This window comes from Cupressus sempervirens, chromosome 4 (assembly GCF_028749045.1).
Source record: "Cupressus sempervirens isolate cs-2001-9-10 chromosome 4, ASM2874904v1, whole genome shotgun sequence".
NCBI lineage: Eukaryota > Viridiplantae > Streptophyta > Pinopsida > Cupressales > Cupressaceae > Cupressus > Cupressus sempervirens.
This window is the reverse complement of record NC_143121.1, coordinates 739741032-739765119: the sequence shown is the minus strand read 5'-3', so window position 1 is coordinate 739765119 and position 24088 is coordinate 739741032. Positions and strand designations below refer to the sequence as shown.

Here is a 24088-nt window from a genome sequence, read left to right as displayed (position 1 = left end):
GACTGACTCTGGATCTGGATATGCATTTGGAATTGGCTCTGTTGCGGCTCCAATTTATAGGTTCCTTCCAGTCTATGAGCGCACTAAAATCTTTGCAGAATTCAGAAGATCCATGACAAATTGAAACATTGAATTTTTGGAGCCTTTTGATTTCAATTTCTATTTGACTTTGATTTGGGTCATTGTATTTGGACAAAATTCCAGAGTTGCTCGGTCTTCTCAGATTTTATTTATTTTATTTCTCTGTAAATTTTGTTAATAAGAATGAGTCTTGTTCATTTGAGTGTTGATAGCATCAATCTCTCTCTTTTGAAAATATAGTATTTGTAATGTTTTTATAAAAAAAAACCTAAATGAATATTCGATTGTTCTGTGATAGATTGTTCTGTGAGGTTCCAACTTGGAGCTAATAAGATGCTCACTTCTAAAAACTCTTCGTAGTATACCCGTGTGTCTTCTTTAAGTTCTTTACTAATCTTTATCGCCTCCTTGCAATGGATTGTTTTTTAGTGTATTTTAGCCGGTGTGATTCATGAGTACGGAATCAGTTTAAACTATTGATGCAAGAATGCAAATCCATGGAAAACCCATTTTGGATTCCGTCATACTCTTCTATCATACATTTTTTAACATTCCATTATTTACTTGCACATTTCCACTTCCTTGAACTTCTAGAGGACTATTATCTCCTAGATATATATTCTCACCATTGCTTTCACTGAATAACTCAAACTGCTCCTTATTATGTGACATATGTTGTGTGCAACCAAAATCAATTATCCATTCATCCTTAAAAGAAGTATTTGCTTTAAGTGCTACATAGAAGGTATTCCTCTTAGAATCAAATGATTTTGTAGACTTATTCTTTTCTGAGTCATTAATCCTTTTGTAACATTCATTAGCTTTGTGTCATTTCTTACCACAGTGATGACATTTCCACTTACTTCTATTTGGATTCCTATATGAATTATTATTATCTCCATACTTCCAAATCTTTCAATTAGATCTATTATCTTGTGTCCTTTGATGTTATTGTTCTTCTTTCATTACAAATGCTTGAGATGCACAATCAACAATAGAGGATTCTCTTTCTTTTATTTGACATTTTTCTTCTTGAATTAACTTAGCACACAACCCATCAGATTTAATGCCTTTTAATTTATCAACAATATTAAGTCCCCTTATAAAAGATTGATAAGAGCCTAGAAGACTTTGTAAAATTATTTGCACAAAATCCTTATCATCTATGCTCTTTCCAAGAGAAACCAATTCATTTTTCTTTTCCTTTAATTTACTTAAATGAGTCACTACTTCCTGTGAGCCTTTTAATTTTAGATTATACAACTTTGTGATGAGAGATATAATCCATACAATACTTGAATTTTGATACAAACTTTCCAAGATCTTCCATACTTGGCACTCCTCTTCTTTCATTTCAAACTTCTGGAAAAACTTCTTCTGAAAGCGTTAACTTTATCAAAGCAGATGCCTTCTTGTCTCTCCTATTCCAATCATCATGTTCTTTTCTAGAATCTACTAGTCTCTGCTCACTACCATTTGCAATATCATAACAGTTTTGTAGAGTTAGAGACATTTCAATTTGTGAAACCCAATCATAGTAATTCTTTCCATTCAATCTAATTGAGGGTAGAGGAGTAACAAGAGAATCCATTAATCAACTTCACTTCTTTTTTGAAAAAAATAGAACTTTCAGCACTTCAAAGTTAACAAGGACATGAAATTCTTACCAAACTTGTGTAGAGAATAAACTTAGTGTTGTTCAACCAATTTTTAGCCTGCAACAAAGAAGATTAGAGATTTTCTCCATAAAGCCACTGCCCAGAAATTAGATCTACTCAAAAGAAGGTGGATGAAAAATTGTATAGGTAGCTTGTCGGTAGTCTCTTATATCTTACCATAACTAGACCAAATATTGCATATGCTGTTGGTGTTGTATCCAGGTACATGGAAAACCCATGCTTTGATCATTGGAAGGCTGCTAAGAGGATCTTGAAGTACATCAAAGACCCTTACAAGCTTGGCACTGAGTACCAACATGGAGGAGACCCTACTTTAGTAGGCTATATAGATTTTGATTATGTAGCTGATATTGATGATAGGAAATCAACTTCAGGATATATCTTCCACCTTGGATTCGGACCAATCTCTTGGAGCAGCAAGAAGCAATCAACAGTGACACTATCATCAATAGAAGTCGAATATATTGTAGCATCAAAGGCATCTCAAGAAGCTCTATGGATCAGAAGACTACTTGAAGAGACATGTCATCAACAAGCTCATCGAACTACCATATTCTGTAACAACCAAAGCACTATTAAGCTTGCAAAGAATCCTGTCTGCCATGCAAGATTCAAACATATTGAAGTTCACCACCACTTTGTTTGAGATCTCATGGAGAGTGAAGTAATCAAGCTACACTTCTGTGGCATTGAAGATCAAATTGTAGATATATTTACCAAAGCATTATCTACTATCAAATTTCTCAAGTTTAGAACATTGCTATATCTCAAAGAGGTTGATGTTTGAATTCATTCTTGTAATAATTTCTCCCACTTAAAGATGCATTCGTGGTAGAAATTAAGGGAAGGTATCAGAATAATTCCACCTTATTATCTCCACATCACTGGTCCGTTATAACAAAACTGCCAGTTTATCATATTTTCCAGCCATTGACTTTTAGTGCTGTCAAAATAATATCGGGTCCTCTGCAATGTATGAGGAAGTTAGTTTATTTTCAACATGAATTCAGGAAAGTTCTACCAACCTATACGTGTTGGAAGCCTCTATATATAGAGAGAGCCATTGTAATGTGTTGTTGTAGCTAGATTAATAAAACAATATCTTTCTCTTTCAAATTTGTTTTGTGCTGCTATGCTTTTCTCTTAAGTTTGTTTATGTTTTTTTCATTTATACTAATAAACAAAAATAATAATTTGAATCCATGTAATCACAAGACAAGCTACAATGGATGGACTGTTAGTATTTAAAATCCAAATGAATATATATTATTTACTTACCACATTCAGCGGCTAAGATTGCCCTATACTCTTCCATGTCTTGTATATTAATCGAAAGAATAGACTCTGTTTGACATCGCAGGGCTAGTATTCCAAATTTCCGCCAGTTATCTACCTGGGGAGGTAAGCCCAATACCACTATTTATAATAAAAAAATGAATCTTCTTAAGGCGAAGTTAGTGACAGCTAAAAAATAGAGAAAGAAACATATCTATTTTCTATCATTTACAATTGTCAATGCAATTGCAATTACGAAGAATATCTATTTCGCACACATTCTAATCCACTAAAAAAAATATAATCTTCACAGTATTAGAAAGGGAACTAAATAACCATGGTAGAACTATGTATTTACAGAAATCTGTTTATACTAAAAACTTGGTACATATTTCTATGGCGCATTTGCCAGTTTTTGTTCAACTAGTGAATTATCCCCGCTTATTTTCCAAGAGGGAATATTTTAAATTTTTTCCATATTTTTATATCCTATAGAATAGATGAAAACCAAGGCGGCCACAGAACTGTCTTTGAAGATCTTTATTTTCTTGCATCTTATCTAATGCAAACGGAGGAAAACTTCAGGTCAGAATATCTCATGCTCATCTGTATCAACTGTCTTTCATATCTAAACTTACCTAAAAGATCACCCTTTCTAATTTGTTTTATAAATCCATTTTTTCAATCATTATTTCATTAGGTTTTTAAGTATTTTAAGCTAAAGCCAATTCTTGTAAACTAATGTGTAAGGAAATCAAGATCCTTGATATCACTGACTCTTTTATGTCAGAAAAGAGAAAGAAAGCAGCAGAGGAAAAATAAAAATAAAATAAAATAGAAATTTTTTAAATTCATATTTCATGTTTATTTTAAATTTTATTAATATTTAATTGAATATATATCAAATCATAGAACTATTGTTACTATTTTATTTTTATAAAGAGAAAATCAAAGTGATCAAAAGAACTTTCTTAAAATACTTAAAGTTCATGTTGTTTCATATCATAAGAGGATTATTCAAACTAATATAATATATTCAAAGTAAGAAATTTATAGGAAATAATTTGCCTTCTATTTCTTAATGAGAATGATAATTCACACATGCTATTCTATTTCAATTGCAAAATATTATCTATTTTAGTTTTACAAATTGTAAGTTACAAGCTATTCTTCGAGATTACTTACTATTTATTTTATCTAGAAGAGAAGAACTCAACTTCCAATAAATAACTTCTAGCCTACGAATTCTTTTTATATTTTTTTCACCTCTTAGAAATCTCTCTTCCTTTTGATGAACAACACATCTCTATCAATATAAGAAACACATAACTAGTAGACCACCTTTCAACTTTTCCAACAGAGCTTCTAAAAAGTGTATCTATTCAATTTTCCAAAATAGGTACCTTAAACATCCAGATTGTTCCCCATCTTATCCCATCTTCAACGTAGCTTATTGGGAGCTTTCTAGAGGTCTGCATAAATGGTTATAAATTTCCAGTTGCTTTGGCTCATGTATATAACAAAAAGTTGCAGTGTGCTCTGGCAGTAAAGTTCTAAATTTTCAGTGTCCATATGTGTTGTATTTAATTCCTTCTTTTCTGCCCTATCTTTGTTCTGTTGTTCTTTGCTCCATTTTCTTTTTATTAAAACTTCATTATCGCAGACACTCAAATTTACTTTTTCATAACACCATAGAGAAAATATCTGCCAATTGTTCTTCAAACTTGCAAAACTAAAGGTAAATTTCTCCACACCTCAAAAAATCAATTTTTTTGATTTAACCATGATGAATGATAGTTCAGGTGTACCTTGTTGAAAATTATAGTTTAGATGTATTTTCAGTCTTCTGTGTTCTCTTGAACACTTTTCCCAGCCCAATACATAAAAATTTATATATGTCTGCATTCATTTTCAACTACTTAACTATTATTAAAAAAATAAAAAATAATAATACTTAAAAAAGATGTAAAATTGTCCTATGCCCCCAAATTCTCCTACATCAGAGAGAGACCCTTGTTGTTGGCTACTGCCAACACATAGAAGACTTCTCTTGTTCAACGAATATGGGCAACAAAGAGAGGCAATAACCCAAAGTACTAATTAGAATTAAATTTTCTTATAGAAATGCACCGCATGAAGATTATAACAAGGAGCTTTCAATCAAAATTTCATTCATTTCCTTCCTATAAATTGGAAAGCTCGCCCATAAGAGCAGAAGATTTCAACATTGAGACAGACTCCCTAAGACACCATGCCAAGATCACATAGCCTTTGGAAAATATAGGAACATATATTGCACCGCACTTAATTGCATTTTCTAGGCTTGAATCAATGATTTGCGCCTTCTCTAACTTGTGGATGTTAAGAAACACATTCAATCAGCCTGCAAAGAGAGCTTGAAAGAGATGATCAACCAGAGTTTTCTCACATCTTTTCCCCTAAAAGTAAAAAACACATGATATTTCATGGTACAATTGAAAGGAACTTTTATGGCGGTAGGAATGTAGAGTTTGACTCCCTCCATGTTAGAGTTTGAATTCAAAGGAAGAAGAAGAATGTAATGAGACAAAACCTAAATCCACGCATCAGATCTTAACCTCTACTACATATATCATTGGAATTTATTCCAACTTCTTGATAGCCATCTTGTATGCTCTTTCCCCACTCTTTCCCCATACAATTGTTATATTGTAGTGGGTACCTCCATGCATGTCTATTTTTTAATCTATTTTGCAATGTTATGTTAAATCTATTTTGAAAGTCAATGTCAAACACATTTTATAATTTTTTGTAAATCTATTTTGAAAGTCGGTGGCACACGAATCTCTGTCAAGACTAAAATTTTTGAGAGAGGAGCTTGACCTTGTTCGAGAAGAAATGTCCAAGTAGTTTCAGGGGGCGTATACCTTAGAAAATCTGTTTGTGACTTTGCTCGTCAGATTTATGTAAAAACTCTATGTAGTGCAAAGAACAATTGTTAGGTAATTTATGATTAGCTGTATTTTTATTTTTTTCAAAATTTTCTAATATTTAATTAATCTAGAACATGTTAAATAAGAATAATAGTAATTAACATTAACTTATTAATATGAAATATTTTTTAAGATTGATTCAAATGTATACTTTAAGTAAGCAGTTCCGTAATATTTTAGTTTGTTCTTTGAATTATTATAGAATATTATGGTACAAAATATGTGTTGGAGTGATTTTTATTATTGATTTGAAGAAACTTAATTATATAATAAATATTTGGAAAGATCTAGGTTAAACTTCTTGAACATGTTTGTCATCTCATAAATTGGTAGATGTCACCCAAATTGATCAAGAATTTTGAGATTTTCAAGGTTTTTGGGTTTTCTTTGCATTGAACACAAACCCATAGTCGAATTTTGAATCACGGTTCCAAATCCACAGCTTTTAGAGTAGAAAGGCACTTTCTTTTTCATATTTCAAAGTTAGATTTCCCCCTTTTTTGAATCTCTTAGCATAGACCTATTTATATGCTTTAATTGGTATGATTGCACGTATAATGCTCCTAGATATATTTCATTTAATTAATTGGTTCAATTTACACTTATATTGCACATCTTAAAGTAAATGAACATTGCATGAAAGTTGATTTGCATGCACACTTCCTGATTACATAATATGAGTTTAATATTGACATCTCTTCATCCTATTTGAGTTTTGCTAGTCTAACCTTGATTATATTAAGAGTTATGTTTGGAATACCCCTCTTTCACCTGTATTTTCTATTTAGGAAGTGGAAGGCTTATTTGATACATAATTTATTGAGTGTTTCCATCCCCCCCCCCCCCAACCCAATAAGAGTTCATTGTTTTATCTCCATACTTTTGGTTCCTTTCTTTAGATTAATTATTTTGTGCCTTTTTATAACATTATTTTCTTAAATGCTTAAGACTCAAGATTAAGCAATAAATGATTCTCTTTCCTTTATTTTATGTTTCTCTTCATAGATTAACTTAGCACATGACTCGTTAGATTTAATATTTTTAATTTATCTGGAGTATCAAGTCCTTTTTAAATGATTGATAAGATTCTTCAAGATTTCGTAATATTATTTGTACAAAATCTTTATCATTTATATTCCTTTCTATTGAAAACAATTAATTCTTCTATTCCTTTAATTTACTTAAATGATAGACTATTTCTTGTGAATTTGATAACTCCATATTGTACAAGTCTATGGTGAGGGATATGATTCATATATCACCTCAATTTTGATAGTTTTTTTTACATTTCTTATATTTTCACACTACTTTCGAAAAGACTTTTTTTTGAAAGTGCAAGCTTGATCAAAGTTGCTGCCTTCTTGTCCATTTTATCCCAATCTACTTGCTCTATCTTTGTTCATCCCAATAAGAATATTATAATAATGTTGATGTGTTAGAGACATCTCTATTTGTGAAACCCAATACTAGTAATTATCTCCACTTAACTTTCTGCATGTAAAATAACACTAAGATAATCCATTGTATCAACTTCTCTCATTTTTGGACAAGAAAAAAAAATTAGAATCATCAAATCTCAAATTAACAAATGAAAAAAATCTCACTAAACATATATAGAAATTAGTTGACACAAGAAAAATTCTTGACACTATTTAGCAGAAAAGATCACAATTTCACGAAAAAGCCATATCACTTTCCAAGTATCAAATTTTTCTTTGATATCATGTTGAGGAAAACAATATGAGAACAATGTTATACTAGCATGGAAGAAAACATCTAGAAAAAAAACAAATTTTTTATAAGTATTGAAGACTTAATATTTTATTTTATTGATTCATATTTAAGTAGAGAAATCCATAGCTTCTTTTTATTATAGGTCTAAGTTGGTCCATATAAATTAAGTAATAGGAAGTTTAGTTTATAATTGACAACCATTAGATCCTGCCAATTGGATCCTATTTTTCAGCATGAATAACCATTGATTCTAGGTTCTAGAGAGTAATAAGACCACATAGGGCTCCTGCAATAAGTGTATGAACTGCATTCTATTTATAACATTTTTGAATAGTGTCTTCAAAGTTTTGTAGAGAATTTTTGGTTTCTTGTTACATTATAATATATACCTTAAGTGCATACAATTGATACTTGATCTCGTACCTCTAATTAGATGCATTTAAACCTTTGACATTCCATGTCAGAATTTTCATTGGGCTCAAGGAAAGCGATACAGTCTCCTCAACCTTTTAGAAACTAATGATTTTCCATCCAAGATGGATTGACTACCAATGTCAATTTCTTCCTTCAATTTAGCTATCTTATATTTCTGACATCTCTTCTTGGAGGAGGACTTAGATGGAGCATGGGATAATACTATTTTAATAATGGAAAGCATTTTTGAATAATCAAATTTAGGATCTTGAGATTCAATCAAAAACATCTCTTCTTCCTCACTGTGGTCAAAATTCAGAATCTTGGAACCCTTCCATCCAACTCCTTTCTCAAAATGTTCATAAAAACTAGTTGTTGCAGATTTTTTTTGCCTGCAACAATGAGTTGATAGGAATTTTGTTTTACCAAATTATCAACTGGATGCATAATACAAAAAAACGAATATTGATAATTTGTAGTAAAAAAATTGGGTAAACATAGTTAGAGAAAACTTGAAGAAATACTTTATGTTCTATTAAAAAATATAATAAAAAAATTAATAAATTAAAAAAATAAATATTTCAAAATAAATTATAAAATTAATCTTATTCTGATTCTAGTTTTGTACAACCAAACACTGGAAAATATGTTCCCATTGAATTTCAAGTGAACCAAATGGATTCAATCATATTCCCAAAATCAAACTCTAGATTAACAAATTCAATAACTAACAAATTTCAGTATTGCACAAATGCTGCATTTGCTAATTGCTGCAGTCAAACAGATATAGAAGACAAAAAAAATAAAAATCCAAGCTAGTGTTTTCCAAAACCACGCCTTAATATTAAAGCACTTTCTTAATAAAGAATTTAAAGAAGCACCCCGAAATTTGTTAACTAGTTTGCATAATATGCAAAACTTGATTTTCATGCAATCTCTGGAAGATTCGATTTCAATGAGATTTCAAAATAAATTATAAAGTTAATCTTATTCCAATTCTGATTTTGTATAATCAAACAAGGAAAACATCTTCCCATCAAATTTCAAGTGAACCAAATGGATCCAATTATATTTCCAAAATCAAACTCTAGATTAACAAATCCAACATCTAGCAAATTCCAATATTAGACAAATGCTAGATTGCTAATTCATGCAGTCAAAAAAATGGGTTCTAAGTTATAGAAGACCGAAAAAAAAAAAACTTTAAGTCATTGATTTCTAAAACCATGCCGTTGTTGAATAAAGAATTTAAAAAGGCACCAGAGAAAGGTATTTATTATAAAATTTGACAACTCACAAAATAAATTACAATATAATTTTTGGTAGCACATAACAAATAGAGGGTCAATTTGCATTTGAGATTACAAATATAACTCTCATTGTTACTTTTAGTTTGTTTTCCTACCAGCTTGAATTCCAGTCTTGATTCATTTCAACAAACGTGGCTTACTCATCCCATTTTTGTTGTTCATCATATCCATGGGTTTGCTCTTTATATCATGGGAAAATAGGGGCACTCCTTGTCTATATGGAAAAACCAGATTTCTCTGCTGAGAATATTGGGACACTCCACGCATGATCAATGGGTTTGGTTTCGTCACAAGAATCTAACTTTTCTAAGATTTAGAAAAATAAAATCATGTTATATTTTAATATTTAATATTCATAGAAGAATTTAGCAGTTTAGACATCACATATTAAGAAATAAATTAATTTTTGTAAAAAGAAGTAAAATTTAACTTTTTAACAGTTACAGCCTAAAAATCAAGTCTTCAACAATATAAAAATAAAAATTAGCCTAAAAATTTAAATTAAATATAAGTTCTCATATTCATATTGGTATAGATATAATACTATAAATATGAAGCTGAAACAATACAACCTTATTTTAAAGCATTACCATTATACAATTGCTTCCAACCATTTTAATATATATGGCAAAAAAAACTTTTCAGTAATCTTCTAATATATTCTCAATTGAATTTTAAAAATGAGATTGCATCCAAGAGATTTTAATCGAACAAAATCGTGAAGAAAAAATAAGACGAGTCTGAACTTACGTGCAAGGCGATTGATATGCTTTTTACCTTTACTGGGTTTGCCGGACAATTTGAATTTGAGTTTTGAACTTTTACCCTACGACCATCTGACTTTTGTTAGCTTGGACACTAATTTTTCTGGATTGAAGGAAAACATCCCCTTTAGCGTGTGATAGTAAGTATATTTTTTAAGAGCTTTGAAGTGTAAAATTTATTTAAGATTGCATACAAAAAATGACCAAGAATTTAATGCATTTAAGATATGATCAGGAGGTTGAGGTATACCGTTTTGATCTACTCTTTGTGTGACGCTGCCAGTACATTACACATTACACATGCTTTTATGCAAATAAGGGAAAGCATAAATTTCATTCCATCAAACCATAAGACAAGCTGTAATGAGCTGATTGCTAGTATTCAATATCGAAATAAATATATAGTATTTATTTACATCCTGGGGTTATAATTAAATTCTTCCGCCAGTTCTCCGCCTGAGGAGGCAATCCCAAGAGGCATATTGTTGGCTTGATCAAAATGGCATATGGAGTTGATTTCCATGCAGAATAACAACTCATAACGTCCAACTTATCCAGATTTGACAAGTTGCTAATGCTTTCTGGAAGGCTCTGCAATTTTTCGCACCAGCTTAGGCTTAAATGTTTCAGCTGTGATAGATTGCCAATACTGTCAAGAAGTTGAACTAAGATCTTACAACAGGTTAAGTTCAAGTACTCAAGCCCAGAGAGGGTTCCCAATACTGTCAGGAAGGCAACGGAATTTTTCACAGTAACTCAAATTCATGTATTGCAGTTGTGAGAGGTCGAAAATGATGTTAGGAAGACAATTCAAATTCTGACATCTGGAAAAATTCAAGGACTGCAAAAGTGACAAATAACTAACACTGTCCGGGAGGTTTCGCAGGGACCTGCAGTCAGTCCAGTCGATGATCCTCAATTGCGATCTCATGCCTAAAACAGATGATTTCTCCTTTATTGCTAAAAGTAACTCCTCCAACGAATTCGAGCTACACCCCATGCTTGCAAAAAGGCAAGGCAAGGTGGTTTTATAGTCCACGACACTATGCCATAGTTTTTGGGTTTACGTATGGTGACAGTGATATGGGACTACCTCGTACTCTTTTTCGAGAGGCGCTTGGCACTACAAATGAGGCATACATACCCTACCCGCCCAGTGGGATTTGAACTTGTGACCTCTCTTTCAAGAGTACAAGTTCTCCACCACTAGACCAACTCAGGTTGTCTAAGAATTCACCTTGACCCATCTCAAAGTTAGAGGAAGAATGTCTAAGATATCTTCTATGAGCACTTGCTCCAAATGAAGATAGCGAAGACTAGGTGTACACAACATTTTAAGGCACCGTGAATCACCTTGATGGAGACGAAGGCGAGAGATATTGATAGTGCTACTTGCATTGTTGAATGAGCTGCTTGACTGGAAGTGGACAGTCTCCCGTTGCTGGGTTTGATCTTCCTCAGCAATGATTCGGCCCATATCTCGCACGAGGTCATGCATTTCAAATACACCTTTCTCGTCTATCTTTATCAACAACTTATTTGACAGATTATTGATAGCAATGCGCACATTCTTGTACATGGATTTCCAGAAAACTATGGGAGAAGTTGTGCATTCTCCAATAAAATAGCAAGCAATGTCCAGAAACATTTCTTTTTCCTCACTACTAAGACCACTATATCTGATCTTGAGTGTTTCAAAAATGTCTCTATTGCCTGCAACATTTTCAAGGGTTTCATTCCAGCAATCAATGTGAGTGTCATCCTGCTTATCGTACAAAAAAGCTCCAATGATCTCGAGAGAAAGAGGGTGTCCCTTGCAAGCCTCCACTATTCTTCTCGAGAGTTGTTTAAAACGGGGAATGGGGGATGGTCTGAGGAAGGCGTGCCAACAAAACAACTGGAGCCCTACGCTTTCCTCAAATCCGCGCATCTCGCGAATGCAATCGGATGAGATATGAGCGGCATTGAGAATGTGTCTAATGATTAAATGATTAAACGGCTTCCAGGGGCCAGCCAATCCCCAGCCAAGGCGTCCAATTGCACGCGATTATCAACATCGTCCAAGACGATAAGGGCGCGGATTCCTTGCAAACGATCTATCAACAAATATTTTCCCTTTTCCACACAGATCTTCTTCATAGTTGACCAAATCTTTGAGAATTTGACCCTGCAATTTTGGAAGGCTAGCGTCGCGGACATTAAACAGGAAGGAAGCAGCATCGAATTCACTATAAATTTTATTATACACGGCCTTCGCAGCTGTGGTCTTCCCAATACCACCTATACCCAATATTCCATATTGGGATGAAATGAGATGCAATTTCTGAATTAGACCTTTTCGTACAGTTTCAAATCCCACCGGATGTTTGGCAACTTGTAACGGCACCCTGTCAAGTGTCTTTATTATGTCGTTCACCACTTTCTTCACTAGCTGACCTTCGAATCTGTATATTGCGAAGTTAGTGACACCTGTACAACGACGAAATAATCGAATCTATTTTCTATCATTTCAAATGACAATGCAATTGCAATTACGAAGTATATCTAATTTGTGCCCATCCTAATCACCCAAACAATATATAATCTTCATAATAACCATGGAAAATCTATGTATTTATGGAAATTTGCTCATACTAAAAACTTGGTGCATATTGCTTTGAAACATTGTGCTAGTTTTTGTCTAGCCAATGAAGTATCTCCTGTTATTTTCCAAGAGGGCAGATTTTAAATGTTTTATGATTTTGTTTTAATAGTGTAGAATGGATGGATATGAGTAAAGCCACACAACTATCTCCGATGATCTTTATTTTCTGGCATCTTATCTCATGCGTATGAAGGAAAACCTAAGGTAAGAATTCTTTTTTTCATCTGCTCCAGCTTTCTTCCATATTTAATTTAAAAGATCATCCTCTCTAATCTTCCTTTTAACTCCATTTTTCCAATCATTATTGCTTCAGGTTTTCCAAGTATTTCAAGCGAAAGCTAATGCTTGCGAACTACCGTGCAAGGAAATAAAGCTTAGTGATATGATGGAGTCTTTACGTCAGAAAAGTGAAAGAAAGAGCACAGGAAAAATGAAATAAAAAGGAACAGAAAACTAGAGAGGTAAGATTTTTACAAATCAAATTTAAAAAAAAATCATATTTCATATATATTTAAATCTGTATCAATATTTGATCGCGAATTATAGATCTACTGTTCTGTGTAACTTTCATGAATACTATAAACAGAGTGATGATCTTAACCTATTCAAAGTCTGTGATCTTTTACATAACATGAAGGTCACTCAACACATCATTCTAATATTATCAACATTTAAAAATATATATTCTGCAATCTAAACTTCTTTTACATATATCATATGAAGGTTAATCTAGAACTCTTTTGCAGTAATTAAAAACTTGTAATAAATAACTTGTTTTCTATTTCTCAATGAAAATGAAAATTTGCACATGCTCTTCAATTGCAAGATATTAGCTATTTCAGCTTTACAAAATAGACTAGATTCCTTGCTACTTTTATTACGACCAAAACAATTCAACTTGTCCCATACTTATAGTCAGAAATGAGAAGCCCACAGGAAACCTCTAGATGCTCAAATTTGGTTATTTTGAACGATTGAGTTCAGGTGTTTGGCTTTTTTCTTTTGACGTTCTTAAGAGTGCTCACTATATTAGATATGGGGCATTAATTATGTGATAAACGAATCTGGTATTTCTTTTCCTTCTTAAAATAGGCCGGCTTTGTGGAGGCATTCAACTGTTGAAACTCCTCAATTTTAAATTGATAGATTTACACTCTCGGACACGTGACAATTCATAACATTTATTTTGGAATTCACAGACTTAGAATTAAATAAGAACCAACATGGCTAAATTGTTCATATGCTGCATCAATGAAATGTCCATATTATTCATTGTATGTCTATTTGACTCAAATTTACCATATGTACATGTGTATCTCATCCGTAGATGCAGCTGGTAACTCTTCTGCATAAGAGCAGCTTATAGGCATCAATAACGTTACATCGCTCAGAAGATGCCCGGTACAACCCGCATTTTATATTGCAGTGGGTACAAATATTATACTACAAAGTAGAGATCAACATTATCTCCACTAAATTGGATGGCTCTAAACCTCTCAATACTCGATAGGTGAATATATATATATATATATATATATATATATATATATATATATATATATATATATATATATATATATATATATATATATATATATATATATATATATATATATATATATATATATATGACCGAGGCCACCAGAGTATCCATGAATGGTGCGGTATAAAATAAAAATAACTATTTTTTACGAGATTTTTGGGTTTATTCTTTTAAAGTAAATAAATGCTATCCTATTTTCCGTCTCCTTAAAAAACATTTCTGATTCGGCATATTAGGTTTCACTTGAGATTGCCAATATAAAGAAAGGAGAAAGTGTAATTGGATTATAAATGTATTATAACTATTAAAAATATTCATTTATATTTTATTTGTATAGTGAATAATAAAGTTTAATAGATTATAGGCAAGAGCTTACACCACAACGGTAAATTGTGAGTCTTTTATCAAAAAGGTCTTGCCCTTCAGTATGTAGTATCTAATTTATATTTTTGTTTTTAAATCTTAGCATTTTAGACAAACTATTTGCCATTTCTAGCTGAAACTTGCAGAAGTAAAACTATTAGCATGCAGGCTCCCATTTAGTCTTACCAAATTTTTATAAAGTGGTGAATTGACAATAATTTTGAAGTCTTTAATATATGTCAAAAAAATAATAATAATAATAATTCGCATAGACTTTCCAAATCTCTTGAGTGTATCCATTTCACACCAAGTTGAAAATGTTAGTTTTAAAACAATTTCATGACTAAAAATTCTCTCTCTTCCCCTTTTTTATATATAATTACATAGAGTTCTATCCATTTAAACTCCCTCAATATCTCTTTTCACTATTTATTTTCCATTTCTGTTTATATCTATCTATTTTTCTTCTTATCTAACTATAGAAAAGAACTTTGACACATTTCATCCTTTACTTTTAAAAAATAATTCAATTTTAAACTAATAATTGAATTTGAAAAAACAAAAAAACAAAGATCAATTACTAACCTTGGAGTCATATCTAGTGACCACCCTGAACGAGAGCAGATCTTCTCAAGGGCATGCTTCCACCCATCAATCTCTTCTCTTGAATATCGATTTGGATGGTTGTAGTGCTTTTCAAATGATTCCTTGTAAGGGCTGGAATCTCCTAGAGGATACCTAACATGGGTCGGTTCCAGTTCATAAAAGAGAGGAATAATCGTCCCAGAAGATTCCAACATAAAGGCAACTTCCCTAAGACACCATGTTGAGCTTGCATAGCCTTTGGAAAATATAGGAATACATATTGCGCTCCACATAATTGCATTTTTCAGGCTGGAATCAATGGTTCCCCCCTTATTTAATTTGTGGGTGTCAAGAAATACATTCAATCCGGCTGCAGAAAGAGCTTGGAAGAGATGGTCAACCAGAGTCTTTCTCACATCTTTTCCCCTAAAACTCAAAAACACATTATATCTCTTAGCATGGAAAGAAACCTTTGTCATGGCGGCCGAAAGGTAAGGCGTGAATCCTTCCATGTCAGAGTTCCAATTGAAAGGAAGGAGAATGTAATGAAACCTAGATACAGAAGGGCGATATTGGGCACAACCCAAAAAGGAAAAATATTATAGGAAAGATCAGATCTTAACTTGTACTCCATGTAGCAGGAAACTTCCTTTCAACTCATTAATAGACATTCTATAAATGCACTCTTTCGTCGTACTATTACAAATGTGATATACTGTAGTGTGCAGCTCTCTAGATGTATTGGTATAGAAGATCTTTATTATTATCTATTTACTATTACCATGTGAATTTCAATGAGAGCCTTTATATCTGATAATGTTCGAGTTTTAATTTTTTGAAATTTAATATTCTCCAAAACAAAAGATTAAAATTTATCAATAATTTTAAAAAAAAATTGTATTAAATAAAAGCTACTATATTTTACATGTATGATATTTTAAAATTTTGTATTAAATAAAAGTTAATATATTTTAAATGTATAATATTTTTTCGGTCAACTGGACTTGGTGGTAAAAATACTGAAACAAAGCAAATATAAAGAAGACTTACAAATTCAATAATTTGCTAAAGCAAATGGTAAGAAAACTTCAGTCTGAAAGTCACTGTCAAACAGGTCTCTGACAGGGTTAAATTTTCCGACAGAGAGTTTGACGTTGTTTTGGAAGAAACATCTGCATAGCTTCACGAGCTTGAGAGTTTAGGGTCGAGTGAGGGCGTACATTTTAACTTCTACCGCATTGCCTTGCCGCTTGTTTTGGAATTAGAACGATATAATATTTGAGTCTTGAGCGATGCTTCAACATGAAGCTTCTGCGAATTATGAAAAACATGCACCGGAGGAGATACAAAGGAGCATCAATCTATTAGATTTATAGTCAAATGCATAATAAATGGTGGTCATGAAGTTGGTTATAGTATTCATGACATATATAGTTTGTGATCAGGTTGCACTAATCATGAAGATAAGACTGAGTTGGTGGTGGACCTACTTGACCATTTGGTTGATTCTATGGCATCTAACAGGAATTGGCCCTCCTCCTAAGATTCTAACAAAAGCCCAAACATACTACCGCATCAAACTTATATGTTTAATTAGAAGAATGGGGAAGGAAAGCCACAGAAATTGGAAAAATATTTATTTTCTTGAACTTTTTGCCGGCCAATTCGCTTTCCACGTTACACGCACTTTTTGGCTGACGCGTTTTGTAGATTGAAAATGATATATTCGAATACAATGCAACACCTTTAGGAAATTTTCCTCGCTCGCCTGCTCAGATTTGACATAATGTGCATCCTTCTCCTCAGAAACCACGTAATGGTTAACTTAGATAAGAACTTTCGTTTGTGGGGCACCCGGACAAGTAAAGTTGAAATTAAACATGTTATAGGATTCCACGAAAGGGGGAGTTGTCTCAAAACATCATTTTAAAATCAACGATCATATTCATTAATATAGGATACAAGATGATTGCAGTAATCTCAATGATTAATTTCAAAATATGATAATATGCCATTCCTGACAAGTGTAGTCCTTTAGAATATTTTATTACATTTGTTGTTGAGTGTTTTCAGAATGTGAAAGTCCAATATGAAATTCTTTTCTCACCGTGTGATAAATGTAGTCCTTTCCAAAAAAATTTTGTATGGGACATGTTTGATCTGCATCTTTAAAAAAACACGCATTTATCTCAACCAACTGCCATAATCCTATATGGGTTTAGATTATGGAAAATGTAGCGGCGTTCTTTGTTTTCCTGACTGTTGAGTTAACGGCTGTTTTGGTGGTCGGTTCTATGAATTCTCTGGCGGCTTCTTATGGAGAAAATGGGCGGACGCTCTGCGGATTGAACGCCGATGGTTCGCATTTTGTGACTCGCTTTGGAAGCGATGCGGCGATCGTGTACGGAGCACCTCTCAGAAAGGCGTTCACAGGGCTGACTGGCGGCGATGGATTTGTGTGCTGATTGGAGGGCTCCGGGCAGCCGTATTGCTGGGGAAACAACGTGTATGTTCAGATGGGAGTGCCGTCAACCGCAGCAGAATATGTTGAAATCAGTGCTGGTGATCACCATTTGTGCGCTTTGAGGAACTGGGACTGGATCGTATATTTTAAAATGTGGAATCTTTCCTAAAATCATCTTCTTTAGCTAGTCTTAGCTGGTGGATGGGAAATCAACAAAATATAGGCAAGTATAAATGCTTCTCATTATCATAATTAATGTTCTGTCATTATTATTCGAACAAAAATAGTCTGGCCTAGAATTACGAGGGCCTTCAATGGAACCCAGAAATTTGCTTTCATAGTTCTCTTTTATATTATATATTTCTCCCCTACTCTAAAGTTATTACTAAACTTGGGTGCAACTATTGAAGTAGTTAAAAATCATTTCGAAATCGTTGAATTGTTAATAAATTAAGTAGAACTAATTAAATACTTGTTAAAAATTATTTGTTTGCGTTCCCACCGTCAGTTAGGCTCAATATGATTTATGCTCTGCGTGTCAATCACATTGTATATCGAGTGAGGGAAGCGCAATGGAGAAGGATGTTTGGGGTTACTTCTTGACGAATATTCAAAACCTGGCATTCGCGTCCATAGCACTTTGTCTATTTTAGCTGTGTAATAGCACTCGATCTATGGGGAAGCTTTAAGAAGAGAACGTACTGGATCCCGGGGAAGTATTTGGTTCTGTGTGCGCTGACAATTGAGGCTCTGTCATACTTGGACGTGGCGTCTGTGAGCCTTTCGGACAACCCAAACATATGGGGCATGTCAATGGTGCTTGGCAATCATCTCCTCATTGAGAGTGGAAGACTCATAATATGTGTGTTTATAGGGTATCTGCTGCCGGGAATGGCCGCGTTTGGGTCTAGAGACCAGTGGGGAGATATTCTTGCCTTGGCCATCAATTTGTTGAGCAATATCGCCTCTGAGCTCTACTTTCTATACGCACAACAAATTTGGTGTTAGATGTGATAATATTTTATCCAATTTTGATGTTTATTTTCGTGAGGATCTAAATGCATGGTGGATTACTGTATAATTCTTATTATAGCACTAGCTCTCCTTACTGCGATTGCACTAAGAAGACTTATATTTTTAATGTGTGTCTATGGAGAATTTTTTTTTATCATAAAGGACATAATTTTCCCACATTATTCGGCCAAACTCAAAACTAATTACCAAATTCATGAGTGTTGTGATCTTAGATTCTATTCTTTTACAGTTGACTACAAAACAGTAAAAATAGTTCATTGAGCATGTCTTAATTAACAGCGAATGCAACACATTTTATATACGCACTGGCTCTTCATTCTATTTGGTTTCCAATATATTTTTCAAATGTTCAGCTACCAAATGATGTTTAAAAGAACATTTTTATTTGCTACTTATAATCCACACACAATTCCATACAACATTTGGGCACAGTTATAATTTTTTTTTCATTAAAACTTAAATCTTCAAAAATTGAAACATATAATAATGCAAATCATGTTTCTCACCTTGTCCAACTATGCCCATTCCTATATTTGCATTTGTTAAATTTACACACCTCACTTGATACTTTATTAATTAATACCATTTGATTGTTGATTGGATTGCTTTGAACTTTTGTTTATTTCTCGAAAATAAATAAATATGTCTTCTATACCTTCATTGTTACAATTTAATGACAGATTTACAATTTCTTACTAATCATATTTCCTTGCTGACATTCAAATGTGTCTTTTGACTATTGCTTGTGTTATGTTTCTTTATGGAAAAAATAGGCAATGCTAAACCTGGATACGACAGATCCATAAAAAGATGTTTGTGTGCCACATAAACTTTTGTACTTATGTTTGTTCAAATATATGCAATAAAAATAAATGTTTATCATATTATTCATTACCAACATTTTAAACTTAACATAATTTTCTTCGGTATCCTTATTGCAACCTTAGGTGCAATTGCTAGTTATTATTCGAAAGGTGTTTATGTGAAATGGACTTTACTAAGTTTGTCTATCAACAGCTTGCAATGTGGGAAAAGGATAGGCGAGAGTCAAGACGATTGAAGGCTATACAGTCGTCTGACGATGTCCACCGCTTTTTCATCATTTCATTACTGGTGATGACATTGATGTATATGTCATTTGTCCACGCCTTCTCACAGGTTTTTCATTGTTTTTTGTCCATTCTTTTTATTCGTACGCTGACCTCATAGTTGTACAATCGTCATGTGGGGCCCTGTGCCGTTAAACCCGAATTCTCGTATTTATGCCTATGTCTACGTTTGCATTTTTTTTTACCATTGGAGATTTTCTGTCCACAGTTGGAAGGAATCTATGAGTCACCTTAAGAATAGGCATGGAGAATACAACCCATGTTGTAATGTTGGTATTCCTTCTGTATATCACATTAATTATGCTCTTAGGCCCCGTTTGGTTGCTGGCATAGGAATAGAAAATTAGAATAGAAAATGGGAATGGGAATGGAAAGGAGGAATGGGAATAGAAATAGACAATTCCAATCATGTTTGGTGCACTTGGAATTCGACTGGAATATGTTAATCTATTGTTTGGTTGTACAAAAATAGAATAGGAATAAGGTTAAGTTTTGTATTTTTTTAAACATTTTTCCTAATTTTTTTTTAATTTATTTTTTTTAGTTAATTCATTTTCATTTTCATTTTTTTAAACAAATAGATATAATTTTAAAAAATTTTATAAAAAAAAAAAAATTTAAAAAAATTTAACAAAAAAAATTCAAAAAGTAAAAGTACAAAAAAAAAAAAAAAAAATTAATAAAAAATATTTTTTAATGGAAAATCGGAATGGGAATGGAAATGGCCTATTCCAATAACAAATATTTTTGGGCATGGACATATGCTCATTTTAGGGGCAAAATTGGAATATGTCTTCCTATTCTCTATTCCAATTGAGCTTACCAAACAACGAATATAAAACATATTCTAATTTCGTTTTCCTATTCCACCCATATTCCGGCAACCAAACGGAGCCTAAATGTCAATACCTACCTTATCTTGGCCCCATGTTAGTGACGGAGGTTTCATTTACCGATGGAACGCCCAACGCAGAAGAAGCGGTGGTTCCAGATGTCTGCGAGTCTTCAAATGTGGGTGTCTCCTTTCCGTGCCTTACTAATTCTAGTCCTTTACTTGAATCCGAGCCACTTAAAAACGCCGGCTTTGATGGAACTGGCAATGTCACCGAATTGCTCAATATCATCGGAACAACTTTGGACATAAGTGGACGAACTGTGGCATCAGCTTGTACACACAAAAGTGCCACATGAATGCATCGTACCACAAGATCCTATGAGCACCTCTCTCTTAATGTTGGCTCAACCATAGTTATCACATCTCCTCCTCTATAAACTCTCCATGCCTGTATAAATCACAAATTATATCTGTCAGTATCTGTCAGTTTTGAGATTGTTTGAACATAATACATTAAGATTTGATTCCTAAGCTAAAAGTGTTAAATAGTCAAAGTTGACTTATATTTTCAAGCTTAATTTATTCCTTAGTGTCGTCAGTTTTAAGTTTGATATCTGGAATTGAAATCCATTATTGAAAACAAACATATAGTGGTAGATTGATTTGGTACCCATTCCAACAGATTCTGCATCCCCTGGTCTAAATGAATATCTAAGTTTTTCCTTCCGCTGACAATCTCAAGCACTAGCACACCAAAGCTATAAACATCAGCTTTAACTGACAGTTGTCCTCGCATTGCATACTCTGGAGCCATGTAACCTCTGCCTCACAAATAAACCCCACTTAGAAAAATTGAAAAATAATTTTAAACAATTTCAATCATCATTGGGGTCCTTACATTGTGCCCGCAATTCTTGTTTGGATTTGTGTTTCATCTTCTGGGAAAATTCTGGCTAAACCGAAGTCAGCTATTTTAGGATTAAATTTGTCATCAAGCAAAATATTGCTTGTTTTAATATCCCTGTGAATGATTTTCACCTGTGAATCTTCATGAAGATAGAGAAGACCCCGAGCAATTTCAGTGATGATGTTATAGCGTTGTTGCCAATCTAGCTGTCTTCGCTTTTCTGGATCTCTAATCCCAATTCTATCCATCATTCTTCAAAGCATCACATGCTAAGGAAAAAAATTAAGCTTGGAAAAAATAAGTCAATTTTGACTATTTAACACTTTTAGTACTGAAATGAAGCTAAATGTATAATGTTTAAACTATGACTCTGCAAAATAATATTATATTATATGTAATAAATAAAGAGAGAACATAACTCACCAAAGAGAAAAGTATCCAGGCTCTTATTGGGAAGATATTCATAAATAAGCAACCGTTCATCTCCTTCTGTGCAACATCCTAACAGCTTCACAAGATTTCGGTGCTGAACATTAGATATTAGCTTCACTTCATTCATGAACTCCATTGTACCTTGGAAAGATTTTGCAGACAGCTTTTTGACTGCTATGTCCTTCCCGTCTCTATTTGTTCCCTGAAAGATCAAACCAGAATTAGAGCTCTGCATTTCTCTTAAAGAAATTTCCCCCTTAATAACCTTATGAACACAGTGTTGATTAAGGTCAAGGATACAATATAGCCCCACCCTGTATACACTTCCAAAGCCTCCCTCTCCAAGCTTGTTATTTTCATGAAAATTTTGTGTGGCTTCTGCCAATGTCCCTAAGCTCATGAGTAAATGTTGCTGGTCAGGTATGAGTAAACGAGATTCGGCAGAATACCCATGCCCCTCTGTGTAGGAAAGAAAATTATAAAAACTCAGAATTTTTTTGTTTAAAAACTAAACCCAACAGAGAACAAAAAAAATTGGACGCAGCACCTTCGTTGTGGGTGACTGGGCTCCTAAAAATGACAAATCTCACTCTTTTTCTCATTGCAATTAGACAAATACTCCCAAGATTAAGGGTACTTTTGACTGCTTCTCTGCAGTGCAGATTCTTTTCAATACAAGAATATCAGACATAGAATCCAACAAATATTAAAAGGAGGTGTTTGTGCTTACTCTTTGATTGGGTCTGTCCTGCTGTGGGAGGTGCAGAAGTTGTTGAAGTAGGTGGAGAAGATACAACTGTAGTGTTGAAAAATGAATATGACTCAAATCTGACCACGCAGTTTCCTAACAGACCCCGACCTCCTTGGTTCATAGAACAACAATCCTCCACAGTTTTTCTTGCTGTAAACAAACAATTCTTGCAATCATTGATAGATAAATATCTCCAACATTGAACGAGCCCATAGACATTTTTGGATGTGGAGTAGTTGGTCGTTCCCATGGCGAATCGCTTATTTGCAGGATCTAAAGCTAGATTGGACAAGTTGGAGAGAAGAATAGAGGTTTTGGCTTTGAAATCATCCATATTGCTCGTGTCGACTTCAATGGGATTCCACAGCTTTTTATATACGTTGGTATCGAGGGTTGAAATGAAATTAGAGTTGTCATAGCGCAAAAAACAGTCATCCATCAATATCATGCCACCTGTGGTGTTCGCGCAATGCTCCATGAGAGAAGTCTTTGCTGCTTGTGCACAGTCTGAGCATTTCTGTGCTGATAAGTTCCCAAAACACTGCAGAAGACCATAGATCTTGTTGGGTGTTTGACCATAGAAAGATTTGTTAAACCCCGAATTTAGAGATGTATTTGTAAATAGATCCGACATGACTCGGTTCAGATTAGCAGAATATGTACTGCTGTTGGCGTAAGTTGAATCATTGTTACAATTATGCCATCTGTAATCGGATTTCACAGAAGAAAAAATCATTACAAAGAAGAAAAGAAGAATAGAAAAGCAAGAGCTGCACCTCATTTTGTAGCTGAGATCAAATCCGTGTTGTGCAACCCAGTTAGAAGTAGAATTTGTGTTTCATGTCATCAATTTTAGCGATGAATTGAATGGGTTGATTGCAGCGTCAGTCAACTTTCATTCAAATCAAAAGCTGAAGCAGAAAAAGTCAGAGTCATTTTGGACGGCTGGCCTCACTAGTAAAATGTTTATTTATATTATATGTTCTATTAATAGGAAGGTCACCAGTACTATCTAGTTTGTCATTTTTTTATTGATTATTTATTAATAAATATAGGGTCTCTAGCTAATTTTCAAAGCATGCACATTTTGAATATTACGTTGTGTCATTTTGTTTTTGTTTTTTAACTAAATACATGCTTTCTAATTATTCTTCAAAGTACTCATCTATTTAAAAATAGAATATTTGAATA

At 33.3% G+C, this 24088-nt stretch overlaps 1 protein-coding gene and 1 pseudogene across 1 annotated transcript; both read right to left on the bottom strand.

The window, feature by feature from the left end:
* Positions 1–12279: 12279 nt before the first annotated feature.
* Positions 12280–15876, bottom strand: LOC149563465 (toll/interleukin-1 receptor-like protein). The gene is made up of 2 exons (XM_089828188.1): positions 15365–15876; positions 12280–12673 (listed from the first exon to the last, which is right to left on the bottom strand). Exons 1-2 carry the CDS (start codon positions 15874–15876, stop codon positions 12280–12282), a joined length of 906 nt encoding a protein of 301 aa, XP_089684314.1.
* Positions 15877–20873: 4997 nt separating this feature from the next.
* Positions 20874–24088, bottom strand: part of LOC149563464 (cysteine-rich receptor-like protein kinase 15) — a 50717-nt pseudogene continuing 47502 nt past the window's right edge.